The sequence below is a fragment of the Rutilus rutilus genome (genome assembly GCF_951802725.1).
Source record: "Rutilus rutilus genome assembly, chromosome: 11".
In the NCBI taxonomy this organism is placed as follows: Eukaryota; Metazoa; Chordata; class Actinopteri; order Cypriniformes; family Leuciscidae; genus Rutilus; species Rutilus rutilus.
Genome location: NC_140216.1, coordinates 42,151,859 through 42,178,530, shown reverse-complemented (window position 1 = coordinate 42,178,530; position 26,672 = coordinate 42,151,859). Strand labels below are relative to the sequence as shown.

The 26,672-nt window shown below is 39.3% G+C and overlaps 1 protein-coding gene across 1 annotated transcript in view; it reads left to right on the top strand.

The window, feature by feature from the left end:
• The window catches only part of LOC311300178 (uncharacterized protein), a 37,335-nt gene extending 15,447 nt beyond the window's left edge, over positions 1-21,888 (top strand). The window contains exons 9-25 of the mRNA XM_084424311.1: positions 78-282; positions 1,177-1,336; positions 1,460-1,622; positions 3,739-3,949; positions 4,138-4,235; positions 5,313-5,682; positions 10,541-10,681; positions 10,854-10,991; positions 11,738-11,919; positions 12,401-12,511; positions 14,086-14,198; positions 14,421-14,549; positions 16,926-17,082; positions 17,965-18,169; positions 18,898-19,057; positions 19,162-19,324; positions 20,334-21,888. Of these exons, the coding sequence (XP_084280437.1) occupies positions 78-282; positions 1,177-1,336; positions 1,460-1,622; positions 3,739-3,949; positions 4,138-4,235; positions 5,313-5,682; positions 10,541-10,681; positions 10,854-10,991; positions 11,738-11,919; positions 12,401-12,511; positions 14,086-14,198; positions 14,421-14,549; positions 16,926-17,082; positions 17,965-18,169; positions 18,898-19,057; positions 19,162-19,324; positions 20,334-20,534 (2,907 nt within the window). The 3' untranslated portion in view covers positions 20,535-21,888. The remainder of the gene's footprint in view (positions 1-77; positions 283-1,176; positions 1,337-1,459; positions 1,623-3,738; positions 3,950-4,137; positions 4,236-5,312; positions 5,683-10,540; positions 10,682-10,853; positions 10,992-11,737; positions 11,920-12,400; positions 12,512-14,085; positions 14,199-14,420; positions 14,550-16,925; positions 17,083-17,964; positions 18,170-18,897; positions 19,058-19,161; positions 19,325-20,333) is intronic.
• The last annotated feature ends 4,784 nt before the right edge of the window (positions 21,889-26,672 follow it).

Here is a 26,672-nt window from a genome sequence, read left to right as displayed (position 1 = left end):
GTTTTCCAGGACTTAAATTTAAAAACATCTACTTCAAGCACTGTGTACGAACCCTGTCCTATTATAATATGTTGCAGGGCGTCGAGGGAACCGGCTTGGCCTTCATCGTGTTCACCGAGGCCATCACCAAGATGCCCGTTTCTCCAATCTGGTCCGTGCTGTTCTTCATCATGCTCTTCTGTCTGGGACTGTCCACCATGTTCGGGAGTGTTGAAGGTGTCGTCGCTCCTCTCCAGGACCTCAACCTGCTCCCCAAGAAGTGGCCGAAGGAGGTTTACACAGGTACATGTACACAGAATGAAGTCGGCATGAAACAGAAGTAGCGCTCGTCTTACAGTCAAACCAAAATATATTCAGACACTTTCAGCATTTCTCACATTATCACAGTTTATTCGCTATAGTTTAGAAAATTTTAATAAAATATGAGCAGAACTCAGTTGATATTTGACTGGTTTTGTCCGTCCTTCTGTTAGACTGTCTCACACATGAATTATGTTGAATATCTGTCAGCTGTTAAATTTAACTACACAATTAGATAATACCAGTTTAGCTCAACCAATCACCAAGCAATGCTTCATTGTGTTCAGTCTGTGTGTAAAAAGAGCATTAGCAATTAAAGAAAACACACTTCAGCAGAACATGATCAGGTCAAAGTGTCAGGTCAAAAAAATATTTTTTGGCCCCAAATTTGTATCAGTGTTACTGGTAGTCACTGTGTGAAGAATTATTGGGTATAATATGTCACAGTTTACTTTATTTTGCTCTCCTCACTTACATAAATGAACTATAGTGTCCTGATCACACTAGTAAAGAAATATCAAAAATAATATCTGGTGTCTGAATTATTTTTGGTTTGACTGTAAATCTGAGTGAAATGCTTCTGGAACGAGAACAAATGTGGGCGGGGCTTGATTTTGTCTGTGGGAATTGATTGGATGGTTGTGGTTTGCTATTGGCTGATCTCATGTGAGTGACAGGTTGCCCCGCCCACATCACCAGGGGGGGGGGGTGGGGGGGGGGGGGGGGTGGGGTGGGATTCTGATTCAAGATTATGAGGAACATAAATTTAATGCTGTTCACCAATAAATCACCAGAATAAACTGCAATATTCCATAAAAATTTATTTCTGGTGACTGAACTAATTACTGGATCTTCTGTGTTTTCATTGTGTTTCAGGTCTGGTGTGTTTGGTCTCTTTTGGTCTTGCAATCATCTTCGCTCAGGGTTCTGGTGACTATTGGCTGGCTCTGTTTGACAGCTTTGCAGGATCGATTCCTTTACTGATCATTGCCTTCTGTGAGATGATGGCTGTATCTTACATTTATGGGATCGACAGGTGAGTCTATGGCAAGGATGCATGGAAAAATGAATGTTGGCAAGTGAGATTTGCATGCCAAGCCACACGACTGCAGCTGGATGATGATTGGTTTGTGATGTTGTGCATGATTTCTGTACGCAGGTTCAATGACGACATCGAGTTCATGATCGGGCACAAGCCCAACTTCTTCTGGCAGGCCACCTGGAGACTGATCAGTCCTCTCATAGTTCTGGTCATATTCCTGTTCTACTTAATCACGACTGTGAGCAAAGAGCTGACGTACATCGCCTGGGACCCAGAGTCGGTACGTGCATATCATATATACTCATATATATGCAATTATACACTTCGGGCCCTATCTCACACCCGGCGCAATGCAGCACCAAGCGCGACGCAAGTGTGTTTTGCTAGTTTCAGCCTGACGCAGTTATCATTTTCACATCCTTCGCCACGATGTTTAAATAGCAAATGCATTTGCGCCCATGGGCTGCTGGTCTGAAAACCAGGTGTGTTCTGGCGCATTGTTGGTGCGTTACTATTTTGAGGAACTGAAATAGACTGAGCCATTGACCAACTGAACCCTGGTCTAAAGTCTTATAAAGGGCAGTCTTTTTTTGTTATTTAAAGAGCGCGCTAGTAATCTGCGCCTATAGGTAGGTCCACAACGCGCTACACTCTGCTTATTACACACACAGGGACACACAGCAGCACACACACATGCCAAATATTAAAATAAAAGATTATTATTGTGTCCATAAAGATATGGTGAATCCGGCTTGTCCTGTAGATGATCTGCTTGCACACTTTTACCTCGCGCACGAGCAGATCCGATTGCACTCTGGAGACATGTTCGGTCTTTCCACTATCAAATTCTGTCATGTAAATAGCGAATCCGCCATGGCGCGAGCGCAACTGGCATTTAAAGGGAATGGGAGATGAGACTCTGATTGGTTTAACGCACATAAATCCCAAAACACACCCATTACTCATTAAGAGAATAGGGACAACCCTTTTAGACCATGCGCCGGGAGCACCGACCATTTTTCCCATCGTTTAACTAGCAAAAGTGGATTCGGACACGCCCTAAGTGAACTTGCGCCCTGTGTTTTAGACCATGCGCTTAGATGGTTAAAATAGGGCCCTCGGTGCCCATCCGCACCACACCGTATCCAGTCACATGCTCTGAAAATGCCTTTAGATCAAACTAAGTCAGCAAGGGTTGCTGAAATTATAACCATTTCATTTCTATGGTAAAACAAAAAGAAATAGATTTGAATGGGATAAAAAATATCAATTTATGTTATTAATTTCTGGACAAACTCCTAGAATCTCCAATAGTTTGGGCTATTTTAAAAAAATAAAAGAAAGAAAGATACTGTTTAGGTATGTTTTCTAAATTAGTTTTCAGAAATGAATGAATGAGTAATTGTGATCCAGTGACAGCTGATGAAAATTATCCATCGTCAAAATCTGCCACATTTACATCACAAAGTGTGTATAGTGTCTGATAAATACATGTGCAAAACATAAATAAAAATTATGAGTAATACATATGAATAATAAATAAATTGCCAATAAATAAATAAATATGAGTAATACAAAAATATATGATAAATAAATATGAGTAATATGAATAATAAATTAATCAATAAATTTAAATACATTTGTAATAAATAAATGTATGATAAATATGAATAAGTCATAAATAAATGTCATAAATAATTATGAATAATAAATACATGAGTAATACATAAACAAAAACATAAATAAGAATAATAACTATGAATAATACATAAATATATATGAATACATAAATGTAAATAAATGAGCAATAAATAAATAAATAACAGTAATATATAAACTTGTAATACATAGTGTAATAATAAATATAAATAATAAATACATAATAAACAAATGTTTAATACATAAATATGAGTAACACATGAATTAATAGAATGTAAATAAATGAGTATTTAATACTAATTTATTTACACATTATATTATTCATATGTATTACGCATATTTACATATTATTTGTTTATGTATTTATTATTTATATTTACTACACTTGTTTATGCATTACAAGTTTATTTATCACTCTTTCCCCCGGTTTCACAGACAAGGCTTAAGCTAGTCCCAGATTAAAATGCATGTTTGAGCTGTTTTAACTGAAAGCAACTTGCACTGATATATCTTAAAACACATCAGTGCAATTGTTTTGTCTCAAGAAGCACATCAGTAATGTTTTTTCTAAGGTATGACTATAAAAAGCTACTTAAATGCCCTAATTGAAATAAGGTCTAATCCTGGTTTAGTCTAAGCCCTGTCTGTGAAACCAGGCCATAATGTATAACTCATTTGTTTATATATTTATTTATTATTAATATGTATTTATATGTGTGTGTGTGTGTGATTGACAGGAGAACTTCCCTCTGCTGGCGACGCGCTCGTACCCGGACTGGATATACGTGATCATCTTCATTCTGTCCGGCGTTCCAGCGCTGGTCATCCCAGCCGTGGCTCTGTACAAACTCATCAGGAACCGGTGCTGTTCATCCAAGGACGCACACACCGGCGAGTCGCTCTACTCCATCTCTGACAAAATACAGATACAGCCCGACGAGACCGACAGTCACAGCCTGAGCTGAGGACACCACACACACACACACGAGGGATTTATACTGGCCTGACCTTTGACCTTCACTGCCTGAGTTTACACATGGGATTTGCACTGACGTGATTGAACTGTTTCAGTTTCTGTTGTTTGTATGTATATACGCAAAGTGGAGTTCACATGTGTCTATTTTATTGTTTTGGAGATACACAAACTATTACTGACATCTACACAAAGTCTAACAATAATGACAGCCGTTTACCCAGATGCCTTTGCTGTGGCTTCATGCACATCGAACTGGAAGTCAGGAGCAAGAAAAACCTTTTTTCAGATTTTTTTCCCATCAATTTTCATCCTATATAAGGTAATATTTCATTTAAGATCAATTACTGGGGGATTGTGTGCTTTATCTCATATAATACTGTTGTTCATGTCAGCGTACAGTGACGGCAATATATAATATTTACATGCAAATCGTCTCATGTCTCATAAGCATTAGAGCGCCATGTAATTGTAAATGTATTATCAGTATTTTTATGATGTGTTCTTGTTGTTCTTAACAATGCCAGTTTAATAATAAACCAGATTTGATAATGAACATTGATTAGCGTTTAAAGATGCAGTAAAGATATTCGCTCTGAGCTGATAAGAAGAGTTCAACACATAGCAGATCATAACCTGTAATACTTATATAGAGTTGTTAGAGTTATTCAAACATAATTCCAACATTGATATTTGGTCAAAAAAATTATTTGATTACATTTTTTTCGATAATTGTACTTAATCACGTGATTATCAGCATCTGACTGATACTAACGCACTTCATTATTTTTGTGAAATTAATAATTACACTGTATGATATGTCATGTGTTGTATTTACCTCTTTTTAAAAGACCTGCAAAAGACCAGATGAGTTTTTATTATGTCCTGATACAATGTCAGAAAAAAAAAAGAATTCTCTGATAGAATTCAGTAGGGTGTCCTTTCTTTTTCACACGATTGTATAAAATAAATAAAGCTTATTTTATTTAATCTACCTTTTCTCATTTTCATTTAGTTAAACCTGAAGTACTACAATAAAATAAAAAAAACTATATAGACATTGAAATAAATAAAAATGCCAAAGACAACAAAATTACTAAAACTTTAACATGAAAAGTGAAAATATAAAAATAAAATATATATAGTTGGTATATCTCAGGATCCACCGTATAAACTTAAAAAATCACTAAAACCACCTTCACAATTACAATCTTTCATTTGAAATTCTATATAAACCCATTTACATGACTCATTTTGAGAGCGAACAGACACTGATAACCAGAGACAATCCAGCCGTGAGTGAACATTACACATTAACTACCAGTGGGAGAAGTTTAGCTGTCCTCCTTTATCTTGCTGACAAAACACTTAAAACATCCCGGAATAAAGGAGCGAGTATTAAAGGTCACTAATAACAAGCCACCAGTCAGATCATCACACACACACTTATCTCATCACTTCCCTGAGCTCCGGTCCGCTACTCGATCACCCTGCAGTGTGAGGATGAAGCTGAAGCTGAAGCTCCCGAACCCGGGTCTGGATGAGCGGATCCCCTCTCACGCCGAGCTGGAGAAGCTGGAGCTGGAGGAGGCTGGAGAACGCCCGCAGTGGGACAACAAAACCCAGTACATGCTGACCTGTGTGGGCTTCTGTGTGGGACTGGGAAACGTCTGGAGGTTCCCGTATCTGTGCCAGAGCCACGGAGGAGGTGACACACACACACACACATAAATTTATCATTCAGACTGATTCTTCTTACCTGGAAACATACAAAACGATGGTGAATTGTCTGGTATAATCACATGAACCAAAAATAGACTTCTTAAATCTCCTGGAAAACTGCAGTTTTTGCAGCACGTTTTTGCAGCAGAAGCTTTTGCAGCACGATTTGTGTGATATCAACTTCAAATCTGGTACACAACTTGGTTAGACATATGGCTTTCGTTTAATAGCAAATTTAGAGTCCAAAACGTTTTGTAAAAATATTATTTGGATTAAAAAAAAAAGAAAGTTTAGTTCAGTACATTTGACATACAGTAAACAATTTGCTTTACAGCTCATTTTTTGTAATATCAACTTCAAATTTGGTACACAACCTGGTTATACATATGGCTTTGGTTTTCTAGCAAATTTAGGCTCCAAATAATTTTGTAAAATATATATTCTGAATAAAATAAAAAGTGTTTAAAAAGTTCAGTACATTTGCCTTACACTACCCTTACAACTCACACTTTAAACTTTAATTTTTTGAAGTGCTTTCACTCAGCAATAATCTTCTTTAAAAAGAGACCAACTATAGCTCTGTATTCAAAAGCATTCATGAACTTAAATCATTCATGATTTAAGTTCGGATCTGAGGTGGCAGTGACACTTAACAGGTTAAATATGGGAAATCTACAAACTTTTAAAGAGATTAAAAAAAAAGAGTGTAAAGGGAACGAATAAGTGAGAAATAAACTTCAGAGGACACTTATATACTTATATAAACATATTACATAAAAGGCCGCTGTGTCTTAAGAATTTGTCTCATCAACTAGCAATTAGTCAATGGATAATAAGTCTTACTTTTCAGTCTCAATTTAGATAAATCTGCAATTTAATGTAAATGTATTACAAAACATTCAGTCTTAAAGGAAATACTTGCAAGACTAGTTTAAGCAGTTAATGCAACTGGCCACATAAGAGTAATTTGTGTCAATAAGTAATAGAGTTAATGCACAGTGATTATTCCTATAGTCATTCAATAACCTGAGAAGATCAACCGAATAAACTTAAACTAAAACAACCGTCACAATTAATCAAGCAACCTTAAACTTGAGGATTCTCACTTTGGATAAAAGTATTTACTAAATGCACGAATGTAAATTATTTCGATAAGTTCAATCTTTAGAACACCTGATAATTGTAAAAATAAACAAATATAAAAAAAAAAAAAAAAATTCCAAGTAAGTCATAAACCAACCACATAGTTTTATATTAAGTTGCGGGTACATTTTTGAGCTGTCAGAAATACTGTAACTTATATTACGAATATGATGTTTGCGGGTACATTTGTCTCGCATATTTTATGGTTAAAATGTCAGCTGTGCAGAACCAAAAAAACTATTTTTTTATGTATTTTGTCATGTTAGTTTCTCAACTACCATCAGTGTATTTGCATTTACATTTATACAACTGGAAAACACTTTTATCCGAATGATGGCACACATTTTTATTGTTAAAATGTTTTTTAACATTTTTAGTTACAGTGCTGTTTATAACATTTAGATTGTGAAAAAAGTTAAGTTCAGTAGGCTATTTAACATAATGTGTTCTTGTGTTTATTTTTGTTTGTAATGTGTGAGAAGTATTAATGTTGAAGATGTACTGTTTTTACTTGATTTCTTGTTGTTTGTCGTAATGTGATATATATTGAATCCAATTAGGATCGATTTGACCTGCACCATAAGGATCTTACCCAGAATTTGAATGTAATTCCAGGGCAAAGTTCACTCCAAGGACGATAACAATTGAGACAAACTTTGAGACAATTGAGACAAACTTTAAGTTGGCTTGAGAAAGCCGGACCAGAGAGTGTGAAGAAGTTTAAAGTAGTTAGAAGTTTAAAGTAGTTTAAAGTTTGATAGGTAGATTAGTTAGAAAGAAAGAATAGTTAGAAAGAAAGAAAAATATTTGTTAGAAAAAGAAAGATTAGTTAGAAAGAAAGAATAGTTAGAAAGAAAAAAATATTTGTTAGAAAGAAAAAGAAAGATTAGTTAGTTAGAAAGAAAGATTAGTTAGAAAGAAAGAAAGAAAGATTGATTGATTAGTAAGAAAGAAAGAAATTAGTTAGAAAGAAAGATTAGTTAAAAAGAAATAATGAAAGTTTAGTTGGAAAGAAAGAAAGAAAGAAAGAAAGATTAGTTAGAAAGAAATAAAGATAGATTAGTTAGAAAGAAAGAAAGATAGATTAGCTAAAAAGAAAGAAAGAAAGATGGATTAGTTAGAAAGAAAGAAAGATGATTAGTTAGAAAGAAAGAAAAATTAGTTAGTTAGAAAAGATAGATAGATAGAAAAATGTGAAGATAGATAGATAGAAAAAGTTTGAAGATAGATAGAAATAGTTTGAAGATATATAGATAGATAGATAGATTAGTTAGAAAGAAAGATAGATTAGTTAGTAAAAAAGAAAGAAAAAGGAAAGAAAGAAAGATAGAAAAAGTTTGAAGATAGATAGATAGAAATAGCTTGAAGATATATAGATAGATAGATATAGTTAGAAAGAAAGATAGATTAGTTAGTAAGAAAGAAAGAAAAAAGAAAGAAAGAAAGATAGATTAGTTAGAAAGAAAGAAAGATCATAGATAGATAGATTAGTTAGAAAGAAAGAAAGAGATTAGTTAGATATATAGATAGATAGATAGATTGATTAGTTAGAAAGAAAGAAAGATTAGTTAGACAGAAAGAAAGAAAGATTAGTTAGAAAGAAAAAAGAAAAAGATTAGTTAGAAAGAGAAAGAAAGATAGATTAGTTAGAAAGAAAGATAGATCGATATATAGATTAGTTAGATAGATAGATAGATAGAAAGAAAGCTAGATTAGTTAGAAAGAAAGAAAGATTTGTTAGAAAGAAAGAATAGTTAGAAATAAAAGTTAATAAGATAGATAGATTGATGGATGGATGGATAGAAAGATAGATAGATATAAAGATTAGTTAAAATGAAAAAAATAGTAAGAAAGAAAAAATAGTTAGAAAGAAAGATTAGTTAGAAAGAAAGAAAGACTAGTTAGAAAGAAAGAAAGATTAGTTAGAATGAAAGACAGAAACATTAGTTATTATTTAGAAAGAAGATAGCTAGCTTAAAGCTTAAATGAGTATCAAGGGCTTCTGGCAGTTAAACAGAGTTCAAACAGTCTTGGACATTTGGTCAATGGAAGTCTATGGGATATTTATGATTTTTAATATACATTAAGTCAAATCAGTCTGAAAAGATATAGCACACTAAGTCAGAACAGTCTGAAGGTCTGACTCGAGTTTGGTGGTCGTAGCTTTAACGGTCTAGGAGGAGTTAGAGTCAGAAAAAGTTGGGTAAGAAGAAAAAGAAGAAGAAGAAGAAGAAGTTTAAATACAATATCAGTAAGCTGGCTTTCTCAAGCCAACTTAATGATAAAGAATAATCCACAACACAACTATAATAATAATGGCACAGAGAAACGATATCTGTGCTGTGGAATCACTTTCAGAACCATTTTTATCCTGATGAACGATGACAGCCAATCAGAATCCATCAGAATTAAACAAGCTCGATAATTTAAAGCATTAGACGACAAAACTGCAGCGCTTATAATAAACAGAACCAATCGTACATTGGTGTGGATGCTAATATATAAAAATTTCCTGATAACAAAGTCATTCAAGATGTTCATATCTTTCTTTCTTAAGTCGAAAATGGGTTTTTGAGGAAAACATTCCAGGATTTTTCTCCATATAGTGATTTCAATGGGGTCCAACGGGTTGAAGGTCCAAATGTGAGTTTCAGTGCAGCTTCAAAGTCTCGACACGATTCAGCCGAGGAAAAAGAATCTTATCTAGACAAACCAGCGGACATTTTATTACAAAAATAAACATTTATACACTTTTTAAAAAATCCCCGTCCACTATATGGAGAAAAGCTCTAGAATGTTTTCCTCAAAAACCTTAAAGGTGCTCTCTAAGCGATGTCACACGTTTTTTAGGCCAAAATGTTTTTATCACATCCAGCAAACATCTCCTCACTATCCGCTAGCTGTCTGTCCCCTGAACACACTGTAAAGAAACGCGGTCTCTGTAGAGAGCCCAGGCTCCACAAACGGCAACAAAAACAAACTGGCCCAGCCTGGACCACGAAACATAACAAACAGTGTTCCAGCCAATAACCGACAAGAATGATTTGGGGGTGGGGGTTGAATGATTTGGGGGGTTAGTGTGCGTGCTCATGAAGGGGGGTGTGGGGGGTGGAGGAGAGAGAAGCATGAAGAGGGAAGTTAGCTAGAGGAGAGATGTCCTAACAATGACTAACGTTAAAATGTATATTCTTGAGAATTTTGATATGGCCGACACACGACCAAAGAGACGACGTTCCAATGAACAAATAACAAAGAAGAGGGAAAAGGAGAAGGAACGCGTAACGTCCTGAATTTACATCGGAAAAACGTTCAAAAGGAGGCGAGAACTCTGCCGGCAGAAGGGCTTCTGATCCGACATTCAGGTGGCTCTGTTTCTGCTGGACGGGGTAAATCCAGTTTGTTTTTTCTAAATGGTTCATGACTGTTTCAGGAAGCACGGAAGAGAGGGGGAGGGAACGGGATGAGGAGGAGCGAGGGTCGAGCTAGCCTCCGTTTTGTTTGACAATACTTTGAATGTCAACAAGAAGTGACTTCACCCAACTATGCTTAGAGCAACTTTAATTTTTTTTCCGACTGAAGAAAGAAAGACATTAACATCTTGGATAACGTGGAATTATCAGGAAATTTTAATTCTGAAATGATCTACACCTTTAATTGTCTGATTAGCCGGCTGGATTCATAAGAGTTTTCCTTTGTTCCAGGAGCGTTTATGATCCCATTCCTGATCCTCCTGGTTCTGGAGGGAATCCCGCTCCTGCATCTGGAGTTTGCCATCGGACAGAGACTGAGGAAGGGCAGCGTCGGCGTCTGGAGATCCATCAACCCGGCTCTCACTGGAGTTGGTGAGAGTTAAACATAAGCAGAGCAATGCCTGATCACTGAATCCTGAATTATCCAGGAGTGTTTGCACTGTAGATGAGTTTCGAGTTTAGATCATATAGGCCTCTGCAGAGAATACAGTGTTTCTTTGATCTACTGCATCAAGTTGTGTGATATCGTTGTGTGTTTCCTCAGGTATCGCCTCCATGTTGGCTTCCTTCATAGTGGGCATGTACTACAACACCATCATGGCCTGGGTCATGTGGTACTTCTTCAACTCGCTGCAAGATCCACTGCCGTGGAGTCACTGTCCAGTTAACGCCAACAGAACAGGTACTTTTCTGCTGGAAATAAGGCTGTTACGATACCAGTTACATTTCTCAGTACCAGTTTTGATACCACAGCAAAAACTAATACTAGGCTAGTAAAAAGACAAGTTATTACTGAAAACAAGTAAACAGTCATTCGGCTGCTGTCACTTTAAGAACTAATGCACGGATCCAATATACTGATACACATCCGATATTCATTCCCAACTGTTGACCTTATCTCAAGACATAAACCAAGTGTGTTTATGTGAATACTCAGATTGACATATTTTTTGTGCATTTGTCCGTTTATCCGTGCACAGAAAGCTGCCCCTCAGTTTGCGAATACTGAATATGAGTTTATTTTTTGAGGCATATTACACTTTTAATAACTCTTTTAACCCGTCTTTTATTGCTCATTCGCCCGTTTCTTTATCGCTCTAATGTGTCAATAACTCATGCAGACTAAAATCTGCATGGATATATTTGCATACCGTGAGCGATATATGAACGACATAGAAAAAGTTAAATTGATTCACACTTTATTTCATCGCTACAATATATATATATCGTCATATCATAAAATGACAAAAAACAAACAAAAAAAAAAAAGAACGAAATAGAAATAATAATAAGACCATCTCTGATATGGAGATGCTCTGAAGGGTGACCTGAACTTGACCTCCTCCGTGTCTTGAGCGTTGCTAACCTGAGCGAGTGTGTGTGTGTGTGTGTGTGTGTGTGTGTGTGTGTGTGTGTCTCCCCCTGCAGGCCTGGAGTCAGAGTGCACGCGCAGCTCTCCGGTGGATTATTTCTGGTACAGAGAGACTCTGAACAGCTCGACTGCGATCGAGGACTCGGGGGGCCTGCAGTGGTGGCTGGTGATGTGCTTGTTCTGTGCTTGGATTGTGTTATACGTCTGCTGTATCAGAGGCATCGAAACCACAGGGAAGGTGATGAATCACTGACCCGTTCAAAAGGCACTTCATATTCAGTGATACTACTGATTTAACTATCAGATGAGGACCAAACTAGAACTAAATTGAGCTGAATACGGACTCTATTGACTTCTGTAGAGCTGCTTTTGATTTTGTTTCATGATAGACTTTGAAAGTTATTGAACTGAACTGAATCAACATTGAACTTTACTGAGTCGATTGACTATATATTGATTCCTGTAGAGCTGCTTTTGATTTAATTTCATAATTGATGAACTGCAACATTGACACTGTTATTGAACTGAATTGAATCACCACTTAACTGAGCTGAATAATGACACTATTGTCTTCTGTAGAGTTGCTTACAGAAGAATTGAATGATGAATTTTGCAACATCAAATATTTTCCTGTTCATTACCATGAATCTGATTTGAAACGACTTATGAAGTGCTATAAAAATTGAAATATCCTGTTTAACCACTCCTACTCTCTCTAGGCTGTGTACGTGACATCAACGTTACCGTACCTGGTCCTGACCATCTTCCTCATCAGAGCTCTGACTCTTAAAGGTTCTGTGAGCGGGATCAAGTTCCTCTTCACTCCAGACGTACGTTCACCAGCTGAACCTCATGCATGTATTAAAGGAGTAGTTCACTTTAAAATGAAAATTAGCCCATGATTTACTCACCCTCAAGTCATCCTAGGTGTATATGTCCTGGCTCTTCCAAGCTTTATAATGGCAGTGGATTGCAACCAACAGATTGAAGCTCAAAAAAGTGCATCTATCCATGATAAAAGTGCATCTATCCATGATAAAAGTGCATCTATCCATGATAAAAGTGCATCTATCCATCATAAAAGTGCATCCATCCATCATAAAAGTCCATCTATCCATGATAAAAGTGCATCTGTCCATCATAAAGGACTCCACACGGCTCCGGGGGGTTAATAAAGGCCTTCTGAAGCGAAGTAATGAGTTTGTGTAAAAAAAAATATCATATTTAAAGGAGTCATAACCTGCAATTTTCACTTTTCCACGAGAATCAATGTATGTTATGATCGACTAACGATTATACACTGGCCGGGAAGGCGATATTTAAAAGTGAAGCGTTTGTTTACCTCAGGGTAAATAAACCAGCGCGCGTGCACGCGCACTCAAATACGAGATTTTGATTTCAGCTCCCTCTTGACATCATGAGGTAGTAGGATATACCATATATGGACACCGCAGCAGGAAGCCCCCCCTTCCCCTCTCCCCCTCATATTCAGTTCAGTCGGGAAAGATGGAGAAACCGAGTGCACACCGGACTTGCTCTGTGGTTGATTGCCATAAAAAACATGTAAATGTGTTTTATCTCCCAAAATCGGACGAAACTATCAGGGACCAGTGGATGAAATTCATTTTTAATGACGCTGTCCCAACAACCCTTTCAACTGGCGTGCAGAGCCATATAGAGCGTCCACGACAGCCAAAACATCGCATTGATCTCGCGAGACAATAATGCCTTCAGAAATAAGGGTAAAAGTAGGTCTGTGTTTATTTTTTTTCCACTTTTCTTTTTTAGAAGGGCCTGAAAGACTATAATACAGCAGTAGGTATCCAATGTAATACTAGGTTATGACTCCTTTAACACGTTACAAAGTAAAATAACTAGCTTCCGGCCAAATGGCCATACACAGTCTTTACTTACGCCTAAAGCGCAACTTGTGACGTCGGAAGTAGCGTAGTGCGTCATGGCGTAGCGTAAATATCAGCAGAACGTCGCATTACTCATAGAAGTTTCGCTTTACACTTAAGTGGAATCCATATGTTCGTTTGGCCGGAAGCTAGTTATTTTACTTTATAAAGTTTTAAATATGAATATTTTTCTTACACAAACACTTTGCTTCAGAAGGCCTTTATTAACCCACAGGAGCCGCGTGAAGTTTGTTTATGATGGATAGATGCACTTTTATGAGCTCCAATCTGTTGGTTGCAATCCACTGCCATTATAAAGCTTGGAAGAGCCAGGACATTTTTTAATATAACTCTGATTGTATTCGTCTGAAAGAAGAATGTCATATACATCTAGGATGACTTGAGGGAGAGTAAATCATGGGCTAATTTTCATTTTAAAGTGAACTACTCCTTTAACTCACTAACCTCCAGGAGATCTGATGGATCTGCTTCCCTGTTTCCAGGTGAATGAGTTGATAAATCCCACGACGTGGCTGGACGCTGGAGCGCAGGTGCTGTTCTCCTTCTCTCTGGCGTTTGGAGGACTCATCTCCTTCTCCAGCTATAACTCTGTGCAGTGAGTGATCGCAAACACAAAACACTGTGAGCTGCAGAATATCTACATGAGGCAGATCACTGGAATATCAACTGATTTGATAACTCTAAGTTCTTGTCATATTTTATAACCATTTTCTAAACTATAGCGAATAAACTGTGATAATGTGAGAGATGTTGAAGGTGTCTGAATATATTTTGGTTTGACTGTATATTTCATCATATGCTCGTATTATTCCAACAGCAATAACTGTGAGCAGGACGCCGTCACCATTTCCATCATCAACGGTCTCACCTCGGTTTACTCTGCAACCGTCATTTACTCCATCATCGGCTTCAGAGCCACGGAGAAATATGATGAATGTTTCGCGAGGTGTGTCCTTCACTAACCATATCACATGCACTGTCGTTTCAAAGTTTGGGGTCAGTAAGCTTTAAAGTCCCCCTGTGGTGAAAATCCAGTTTTTAATGTTGTTTATGTGTCTATGTGGTGTTTTTAATATGCTTTAAGACAAACCATGTGTAAATTCATAAGTCGACACCATTGCTGAGTATTTCCTCCTTAAAACTGCAGTGAACCAAAGACAGTCTCAAAAACACGCTTTGAAATCGCTGGTGTTTCTGACGTCACAAACTACCTTGTAACCAATCAGATCAACGTGTGATCGTCAACCAGTGGATCTCTGAGCTGAGTGAGTGAGTGGAGGCGGGGCTCATTTGCATATTCATAGAACCGCGTATACTAAATGAGGCAAGGGTGTCGAGTTACATTCAAGATATTTTAAGGCATGAAGACATTTTTTTCAAGGAAAAAAACCTTTAAATATGTAATTTTGGTGAGTTTTAAGGGCTAAAATTATTGACTACAGGGGGACTTTAAGAAATGTATCCAGCAAGGATGCATTAAATTGATTAAAAGTGACAGTAAAGACATGTATAATGTTTCAAAAGATTTCTATTTCAAATAAATGCTGTTCTTTTGAACTTTCTATTCATAAAAGAATCCTGAAAAATAAAATGTGTCACGGTTTTCAACTCAGATAATCATCAGAAATGTTTCTTGAGCAGCAAATCATCATATTAGAATGATTTCTGAAGGATCATGTGACACTGAAGACTGGAGTAATGATGCTGAAGATTTAGCTTTGATCACAGGAATAAATTAGGGTGAAGTAAACATCAGAGATGCTTTGCCACAAGCTGCAACTGTAGGAACTACACTAACTATGGTGATGCATATCTTCTTCTGAGATGGTAATCCTTGGAGCATCGTCAGCAGGGATCTCAGGGTCTCAGGTGTTTCGCCCTTTACCCTGAACACCTCGCCTGAGTGGGACAGCGAAGACTGACTAGCCTTCACCTGCAGAAGGGTTCCACCTGTGGGCTCTCTTCAGTCACAGCCGTCTTGAGCTGGACTCGGCTGCTGCAGCGATGTCCCTGGTGGCTTTCTTCAGCTGTTTAGACTCCAGGCAAACCCTCTGGAGGAAGCAGCGCACCGATTTTGCTGGGAACCCACGGCAGCCGACTTCAATGGGGTGGCTGGTTGCATGCCACCCCTTTAAAACAGCTTCGTCGACCAGGTCTTGGTACTTGTCTTTTTTCAGTTGGTGGGACGTGGCTAGCCTCTCTTCCCAGGGCATCGTGAGCTCAGCAACTATGATGATATTCGTGCTCCTGGATAGCAGGACCATATCTGGTCGGAGGGAGGTCACTGCCACGTCCTGTGGAAAGACAAGCTTCCTCTCCAGGTCCACTCTCAACTCCCAGTCGGAGGCTCGTTGCAAGATAGAGGGTGGGTTCTTGGCCTCCGTGCCGGCCTCCTCTGGCTCCTGGCGCTCGTCCTCTGCTGCCTCACGGACTCTTTGCACCACAAAGCCTCTTCTGGCTCTGGCATCAGCCCTCCTCCACCTCTTCTCACTCTAGTGTCCTAGTGCACAGGCGTCTCTGGCATACCACGCCCACGATTTCCTGGTGTTTCCAGTGGGATTCTGCTTCCATCACGGCTTGCTGGGTCTTCCACTTTCTGCCGCATTTGATGGTCTTGCTTGCGTGTCTTACCTTCCTGTCTGAGGAGTGTACTGACTGATTTGCTGCACAGTCTTTCCATTCCTTCCACCTGGGACATGGGAAATTCGTAAAGTAGGAAGGGCCATTGCAGCCTGGGTATGATGCTATACTGAAAGCACCCGACTTTAAACCTCCCGAGCAGTTGGCTGTGCTCGATTGCCTTGAGCCAGGTGTTCAGCTGGGTCTTTGTATAAGTGAGACTGCCTCTGTCCTTTAGGGAGCTGTCGTACTGCTTTCCGAGGCATCGGGTCCTTTAATCTTGGCTTGTTGGGATCTCAGATCCTTGGATGTTGAAGATGTTTCCTGTTAGCTTCCCCTTCAAGATACTGAGGCTCCTTGACTTTTCCGGTTTAAACTGCAGGCGTGACCATGTTGCCATCTTTTCCAGTGCGCTCAAGATCCACTGTGTCCCCTGGATAGATGGAGTCATCACCATCACGTCGTCCATGAAAGCTTGAAAAATTACATTTTACTGTATATTCACATAGAAAACAGCTGATTTAAATGGTAAAAATATTTCACAATTTTAACTGTATTTTTGTCAAATAAATGCAGGCTCGGTGAGCAGAAGAGACTTTTTTTTAAAACAATCTTACCAACCCCAAACTTTTGAAACTTAAATGTAACCTCGCTGTATTATATATGACCTTGTGAGGGTTAAAGAACTGCACTTTCTCGTCAGTAACATCCTGGCTCTGATGAACACGTTTGATCTGCCGGAGGGAAACGTCACAGAGAGCAACTATAACAGTGTTCTTCAGCATCTCAACAACACGACACCAGCCGTCATTCAGGAGCTCCAGCTCAAGACCTGCGACATGCAGACCTTCCTCAGCGAGGTACTAACACAACATGTATACAGATGTATATTTCCTAGTGGTGAAATGAATCACAAAATTCACGGTTCGGATCATTTACATTTTTTGAGCCACGGATCGGATCATTTTTCGGATCAGCAATTTGTTTTTTTTATATATGGGGCAGGGGGTTCTTTTCATTTACTACTTAAAGCTCACTTGAAGTTCTTCGATACTACATCAAAAACTACTAGCCTAACTGATAAAGTTCAAACATTATTAAAAACAAGTGAACAGTCAGTAATAAAATAAGAACAAATACACAAATTACAAGCAGAGAGTCTAACAGTAGTATCAGGTACAGAAATTAATAATTAAGCCTAAATGTAAAATAACACTATTTGTTCACTGTAGAAATTAAATATAGTTTCCTCTTTGTTAAAGCTGTATTTTGTTGTTTTATTAACATTAATGACACAGACAACAGCAGGAATATTAGGCTGCTGTCACTTTAAGACCGAATAAGCTGACAAACATCCAGTTTCTTTCTCAACTGTTCACTTACGACAGAACCGAGAGAATACTTGCCGAGACAGATATTTAGACGAGTTTTTAACATAATTTTGTGTATGTGTCTGTTCAAGGGCAAGAAAACACAAAAGAGGAATCAAATCGGTGTACGAGCTCTGTCTGAAACACACCTCTATCTCTCTCTCTGCGTGCGCTTTGAGTGTGTGCGACTGTGCGCACAGGTAACGCGTGAGACTTTAACTCTATGACGGTTAAATTTAGCAGTTAATCAACGGATCACACGCGTGCCGAACCGTGTGGCAGCAGATCCGCACGGGTGATGATCAACTGCGATACGCTGCACCACTAATATTTCCATGTCGATTGACCTTTACTTACTCATTTCTGTTGCAGGGCGTCGAGGGAACCGGCTTGGCCTTCATCGTGTTCACCGAGGCCATCACCAAGATGCCCGTTTCTCCAATCTGGTCCGTGCTGTTCTTCATCATGCTCTTCTGTCTGGGACTGTCCACCATGTTCGGGAACATCGAGGGTGTTGTGGTGCCACTCCAGGACCTCAACCTGCTCCCCAAAAAATGGCCTAAAGAAGTGTTCACCGGTAAACACATCAACCTCAGAGAGTTTTCAGTGGCTGCGTTTCCATTACCCTTCAAATTGCGAAAAAAATGAAATTGAAAATTGCAAATATGGCCCACGGCAATTTCGCAAGACCTCCCATTTACTGCAAAAAAGAGTTTTTACGCTCACATGAGTTGGTTTTTCAGGCAATTTGAAAAAGGAATATTTCACAAAACTGCAATGGAGACTTTGCGCATGAGGTCACCTGACGTAGATGTTTGGACAGAAGACAGAGATCTTTATTAAAATCCAATAAAGACAAAAGTATTACAGCAATACTGGATTCTAAACCACAAATAAATGCCACAATCAAGAGCTTGAAGCAGAAATGAGGGAGAAACACATATCTTGCGAGAGGAAAAAAATTACATTTCAGTCGCATAACATCGGTTCCCTCGGGTCATTTTGACCCGAAACTCATTTTGAGTGTTCATCAAAGGGGTCCAAGACCCCAGGACTTTTGTCACACTTTAACCACGAATACACAAAATTTTTTTTTAGGGATTCAAGGAGTTACAAATCCTTCTCTCGCGGGTCAATTTCACCCCCTTAGGAATGAATGTAATGCGAGGAAAGCTTCACCACACATAGAAAAACCTAAAAATGCTCAAAACTAAATGTAAGTTTTGCACAACTCTGTAATGGAAACGCGGCTAATGTCAAACTGAACACTGCAGGTATATCACTCGACCTGCTCATGTTTTCCAGGACTGACGTGTGTAGTGTCGTTCGTGACGGCGCTGGTATTCGTCCAGTCTTCGGGAAACTACTGGTTGGCTCTGTTCGACGGCTTCGCTGGCTCCATTCCTCTGCTGGTAATCGCCTTCTGCGAGATCATCGCTGTCGTTTACGTCTATGGGATTGACAGGTAAGAGTCATAAAAGGCGTAAAAGGCGTAAGCTAGTTTCCTCCAGTAAGTGTCAGGTGTTCTCAAGCACTGAGGAGAAAGATAACGCTGCTGTTTATCTTCAGGTTTAATAAAGACATCGAGTTCATGGTGGGACACAAGCCCAACATCTTCTGGCAGGTCACGTGGCGGTTCCTCAGTCCCATCATCCTCCTGGTCATCCTGATCTTCTACTTCGTCACGACAGTCAGCAAACAGCTGACCTACAACGTCTGGGACCCCGAATACGTACGGCACTGTCTTCAGAAGAATCAAACACATTCTTTTTACTATTACTTCCAGCTTATGTCTAATATATCAAAGATGTTAAAGAAAATAACGACATAATATGAAACGTCAAATTTACGCTTCGAAATCCACATCGAAATCTCACAATTCTGCCTTTTTTTAACTCACGATTGCGAGTTTATACCAAAATTCCCACTTTTTGTTCTCACAATTGCAAGTTTACATCTCGCAATTGTTTTTTTTTTTTTTTACTGTGGATTTAAAAAGGTCACTAAAAGGTCATTAAAAAGGCGACCCTTTATCTCGCAATTCTGATTTTTTTATCTTAAAATTGCAAGTTTATTTCTTACAAGTGCATGTTTTCTTAGAAATGTGAAATTCCGTTAGTAAACGTAACTGTGCGTTTATGTGAACGTTTCCTCATTAACACTCGTTATTCTAAAGAAAAACAAACTGAAACCGGTCTCACAACTTTTTTTCTTTTACCATCAAATCAATTTCCAATAAATAAACCAATTTCCTTGTTGCCTATCCCGTTCCTATAGAAACTTGTTCCTGCCACAGAATAAAAAAAATAAACCGTACGTAATTGCGTGTTTTTCCCCCAGAATCCCCTACAATTCTGATTTTACAACTTGCAATTGAGAGTTTATTTTAACTTATATATTTGATTTACTTTACTTTTTTTACTTTACTTTTTTTAATTTACTTTACTTTAAAAAAAAAAAAGTTAGAATAGCGAGATGTAATTTTGCAATTGCGAGTAAAAAGCTTGCAATTCTTACTTTTTTCTAAGAATTGTGTGATATAAACTCACAATTGCGAGGAAAAAGGTCAGAATTGTGAGTTGCAATACATTTTTTTAAATTTTTACTCCATGGCGGAAACAAGCTTCCATATGTTTCACACTAAAATACATCACATATTACAGAAGTACAACGGGTTATACACAATTTCACATGACTTTAGATACTAGAACCACAGCTCATCTCTCTCTCTCTGAACGCAGGATAATTTCCCAACGCTGAAAGAGGTGGAGTACCCGAACTGGATCAGCGCCGTCATCTTCGTTCTCGCCGGGATTCCCAGTCTGTGCATCCCTGGAGTCGCCATCGGCCTGGTTCTGTGGAAATGCTGCACAAAGGGAAAGAAAACGAATGAAAGCTTCATTTCTGAAAAACAGGAAATAAGTGTCAACACAATAGCGTAGTTTCCACACGGAACAGGCAAATTAGCTTCCTTTTTATGGAAAACCTTCTGAACTTCTCCTAGATAAAGACAACAAACAATGTGCAAAAATGAACAATGCAAACATATATTATAGACTTACAAAATCACATAAAGAAAGAATGCAATATAAATATGTATAAAGTGTACAGTGCAAAATGACATTATAGACGTCAGCCATTGCATTCCTAAATAACCTACACTTTCCTGTCATGTATATAATCATCAATGGTCGTTTTTCAATGATGCGATTGATTTGCTGGGTCTCTATCCACCTTATTTTACGATATGTGATTTATCACATTGTTAACACGTTTTTAACATTTAGCTAACATGTTCCTTACATCAGTTAACATGCAGCTACCCTGATTTATCACGTTGTTGCTTGCATGATTTAACATGTTGCTAATGTGTTTTTAGCATGAATTAGTACATCGTTAACATGTTTTAAAATATTGCTAACATGAATTAGCATGTTACTAGCACATTTCTAACATAAATTAAAATATTGCTAGCATGTTTTAACTTTTTTGTTAGCATGATTTAACATGTTTCTAAGCATGAATTAGAACATTGTTAGCATGTTTTAGCATATTGCAAACATGAATTACCATGATGCTAGCATGTTTTAACAAGGCTAGCATGTTATCCTAGGCTACAGTAGCTGTTAAGCTTTGCTAGTGACAGACAGCTTAAATACTCTCTAAGAATTGTTATATAGATGTTTTGACCCTGTCAATGAAAGTCTATTTATTTGGGACTGTCCGGAAGCGGATACGATTGTTGACTTTGAATTCCCAAAGTCGGATCAGTTAGAAAAGACACAGCAACGCGAGCCAGAACAAGCTTAGCCGAGATCTTAAGCCAACAGAATTATTACTCAAAAAGTCATAATCATGCATTATTCATACCATAATTATGACATAGAAAGTGGTAATTTTGACTTTTAATCTCATAACTAGGCTATGCTTATTAGTATGTCATAACTTTGTCTTCCATACAGATCCTGTACAGTAGCAGATTATTTTAAGCATTGTGTGTGTTATCATCTATATCATTTCCCACACAGTGCTAACACTTACAGAACAGTCTGTCCTTTTAAAAAAAGATTTTATAGCTCTTATCGTTCATTGTTAAATTATTATCTATCAGATTTATCTGACATGTTGTGCTCTCTTTGTTTCTAATAAAGACTTGTTTTATTGGTCCATATGTCTGTGTTGAACTTGCATGATTATCACTTTACAGTCCAGTCAACAACACAATCACAGTATGATAAAGATGATGACTGAGATCTGAAGCGTTCCGACAGCAGGAATATTAGACTAGTTTACAAAAGATTCGGGATCAGGAATTTCAAATATGATTGTTAACATGTCCGCTATAAACTGGGCACTAATATTCTATTCAAGGCTCTTCCTGATAAAATGAAATAAAACTGTATCATGGTTTTCAACACCGATAATAATCATAAATGTTTCTTGAGCATCAAATCATCATATTAGAATGATTTCTGAAGGATCGTGTGACACTGAAGACTGGAGTAATGATGCTGAAAATTCAGCTTTGATCACAGGAATAAATGACACTTTACTGTATATTCACATAGAAAACAGCTGATTTACATTATAATAATATTTCACTATTTTTACTAGCCTGGCTAACGTCAGACCTCGTCTCATTGAGATGTGGTCGTCTAGGAACCACATGTTCATTTTATCGTATTTGAGGCGTGGTTTACGAATGCCCAGAGCCTTTTATTGGGCGCTACGAATGTCTATCAAATGCGCCTGTACGTAGCTCATAGCCAATCGTTTCAATTATACCAGATGACGTATGTAGAGCGACAGAAATTCGACGAGGAAGAAGACGATGGGTCAGAGATTTATGTGTACACGATGGCGTTCAGCGACTAAACTACTTAGAACACTATCTGAAGGAAAATTTATACTTCTGCGTCGGGTGCGCGCAGTAGGTACGGCGTAGCATACGCATAGACGTGTATCATATGTCGTACCCTTCGCCGTACCCTGACGCGCATCTCCTCAAAAATCTAACTACACGTCGCGACGACGTGGACCGCAAGATCTGTGATTGGTCGGCTTGGTAGCATCGCGTTTCCTCCTACGCATTTCCGGTGTGTTCTTCTGCACCGCCCATCATTTTTAAATTCGGTTCAACCGTCAACAGGTTCACGGGTTGCACGTACCATCTCCTCCGACGCCTTCTCTCGTTTCTGCCTTTTAATTTTAGTAATTTCACTCAAATTAATTGTTTTTCCACCTCGATAAGCTCCAACTCCAACGTGATCCGCTCTCTTTCAGTCGCTTAGTAGCCTAAACTCAAAACAGCCGCGAGGAATCTAAACACAGTGGAACATTAAAACCCGCCCCCGCCAAATAGCGTTTCGGCGGTGTAACTGCAGAGCAACACAGACATAACGCAGAAGTATAAATGCTCACGACGGCGTCGCTTACGTACGTAGCATACGACGTACACTACGGCGTACACTCGACGCAGAAGTATAAATTGGCCTTAAGGCTGCATCGAAAGGTAACTTCGCATCTGCTGCCATGTTGGTCAGGTTGCCAACTGCTTCGGTGTGACGCATAGACGTCGTCATCGTCTTGCTGCTCCCTCCCCGTTCTGTGATTGGTTGCCTTTTTGAGGGGAAAATCTGGTCCATGGTGTCCAGGCTGCCTAGCAGCGTGAATAAAATCGCGCTGCGCGCAAGGCAGCATGGGGAAGCCCAGGCTATATTTTTACATTTGTATTTTTTATCAAATAAATGCAGCCTTGGAGAGCAGAAGAAACATCAAAACAAAAAAAGCGAACTGACTCCAAACTATCAAACTTAAGTGTGTGTGTAGACTTAAGTAAACGTGTATGTAGCTCTCTCTCTCTCTCCCTCTCTCTCTCTATGTGTGTGTGTGTGGGTGTGTACAATAAAAAGTGAAACAGAAAAGAACATATCCTTATTGTCATCTCATGAGTCTCCTTCAGTCCGGCTGATAGTAGAGCTTCAGTCCGGCTGCATCGCGTGTCCGGGCATTGAACACGCGAAGGCTCGTGTCGACACCCATTGTGGGAAGATGACCATCTCGGAGCTACGGTCGAGACTCTCGTTCCTCGTTCCTGAGCCTCTGCTGCGATTTAACCCTCTATCCTTCCGAGTCAGACCCGGAAATGATGGCCATGCTTTCCCGGGCCGCCAACAGGATCGGGCTTCATGTGGAACCCTCCACCGTGTCCTGAGCCCTCGAGGCTGGACGATTCTCAGCAACCCACCCCGGTTCCTTTCTTCCCGGAGGTGCATGACGAGCTCATTGGGTCATGGACGGCACCTTTCACTTCCAGAAACCGTCCCGGTGGCTCCTCCTCCCTCACCACCCTTGACGGTGGGCCGACTAAGAGGTACACGCACATCCCTCCAGTGGAGCGGGCCGTTGCTATGCAGCTGTGCCCTAACTCCACCTGGCGGGGAGAGCCGTGTCTCCCTTCCCGGGCCTGTAAGTACTCGTCGGACCTAACCAACAAGGCTTACAAGGCCTGTGGGGAAGCCGCCTCTGCCATACACGCCATGGCGTTGTTAAAGGTTCATCAGGCCAAGGCACTGAAGGACCTGCACAAGGGTGGTCATGATCCCCAAGTTCTCCAGGATCTTTGTGCTGCGACGAACCTCGTGCTTCGTTCGACGAAGGTGGTCGTGCGATGTCCACTTTGGTGGTCCAGGAGCGCTATCTCTGGCTGTGTCTGGCCGACATGAGGGAGACCGACAAAGTCAGGTTCCTTAACAGGTTCCTTAAGCCAGTCGCAGGCAGAACGCCTCGCCTATCCCGGAGATCGCAGTCTAAGTCGCAGGCGAAGGACGCGATAGAGCCAGTCCCTCCAGCCGATATGTGGTCACGGTAATACAGACCCTACTTCATTGTACCCAAGAAAGGCGGTGGGTTACGACCGATCTTGGACCTGCGAGTTTTGAGTCTCCACAAGCTACCGTTCAAAATGCTCACGCAGAGACGCATTTTCGAATGCATCCGTCCCCGAGATTCGTTTGCAACGATCAACCTGAAGGACGCGTACTTTCATGTCTCGATTCTCCCTCGACACAGGCCGTTTCTGAACTTTGCGTTCGAGAGTCGAACATATCAGTACATGGTCCTGCACTTCGGGCTGTCCCTGTCTCCCCGTGTCTTCACGAAAGTCACGGAGGGGGCCATTGCTCCCATTATGAGAGGTGTTGATGTAATGGCTTAAAAAATGCTGATTCTATTTTTGTGAGTGTATGGAGCTTAAACAGCATCAATTTGATAAATATAAGAACCTCAGTGTGTCAGAAATATGGGGGGAACAGAATCCGACGGCAAAAAGAAAAACAGTTGTCAGAATCCGTTCCCCCACTCCCATTATGAGAGGTGTTGATGTAATGGCTTAAAAAATGCTGATTCTATTTTGTGAGTGTATGGAGCTTAAACAGCATCAATTTGATAAATATAAGAACCTCAGTGTGTCAGAAATATGGGGAGAACAGAATCCAACGGCAAAAAGAAAAACAGTTGTCAGAATCCGTTCCCCCACTCCCATTATGAGAGGTGTTGATGTAATGGCTTAAAAAATGCTGATTCTATTTTGTGAGTGTATGGAGCTTAACTTGCAACAGTTTAAAGAATATATTTTTTGCCTTTTATTATGATAGGAAAGTATAGTATCAAGAAAGTTCGATGACCCGGGACTTGAACTCGGGTCGCCCCAAAGCTAAAAAGAAATATTGTCAGGAGACTGACCACTAGGCTATTGAGGCTAGCAAAATGCTACAATTTAATAAATATTAGAACCTTATTGTGTAAGAAACATAGGGGGAACGGAATCTGACGGCAAAAAAACAGCTGTCGGAATCCTTTCCCCCAGTCCCATTATGAGAGGTGTTGATGTAATGGCTTTCAAAATGCTGATTCTATTTTTGTGAGTGTATGGAGCTTAAACAGCATCAATTTGATAAATATAAGAACCTCAGTGTGTCAGAAATATGGGGGGAACAGAATCCGACGGCAAAAATAAAAACAGTTGTCAGAATCCGTTCCCCCACTCCCATTATGAGAGGTGTTGATGTAATGGCTTAAAAAATGCTGATTCTATTTTGTGTGTGGATGGACCTTAACTTGCAACAGTTTAAAGAATATATTTTTTGCCTTTTATTATGATAGGAAAGTATAGTATCAAGAAAGTTCGATGACCCGGGACTTGAACTCGGGTCGCCCCAAAGCTAAAAAGAAATATTGTCAGGGGACTGACCACTAGGCTATTGAGGCTAGCAAAATGCTACAATTTAATAAATATTAGAACCTTATTGTGTAAGAAACATAGGGGGAACGGAATCCGACGGCAAAAAAACAGCTGTCGGAATCCGTTCCCCCACTCCCATTATGAGAGGTGTTGATGTAATGGCTTAAAAAATGCTGATTCTATTTTGTGTGTGGATGGACCTTAACTTGCAACAGTTTAAAGAATATATTTTTTGCCTTTTATTATGATAGGAAAGTATAGTATACAGAAAGTTCGATGACCCGGGACTTGAACTCGGGTCGCCCCAAAGCTAAAAAAAAGCATTGTCAGGGGACTGACCACTAGGCTATTGAGGCTAGCAAAATATTACAATTTAATAAATATTAGAACCTCAGTGTGTAAGAAACATAGGGGGAATGGAATCCGACGGCAAAAAAACAGCTGTCGGAATCCGTTCCCCCACTCCCATTATGAGAGGTGTTGATGTAATGGCTTGAAAAATGCTGATTCTATTTTGTGTGTGGATGGAGCTTAACTTGCAACAGTTTAAAGAATATATTTTTTGCCTTTTATTATGATAGGAAAGTATAGTATCAAGAAAGTTCGATGACCCGGGACTTGAACTCGGGTCGCCCCAAAGCTAAAAAGAAATATTGTCAGGGGACTGACCACTAGGCTATTGAGGCTAGCAAAATGCAACAATTTAATAAATATTAGAACCTTATTGTGTAAGAAACATAGGGGGAACGGAATCCGACGGCAAAAAAACAGCTGTCGGAATCCGTTCCCCCACTCCCATTATGAGAGGTGTTGATGTAATGGCTTAAAAAATGCTGAT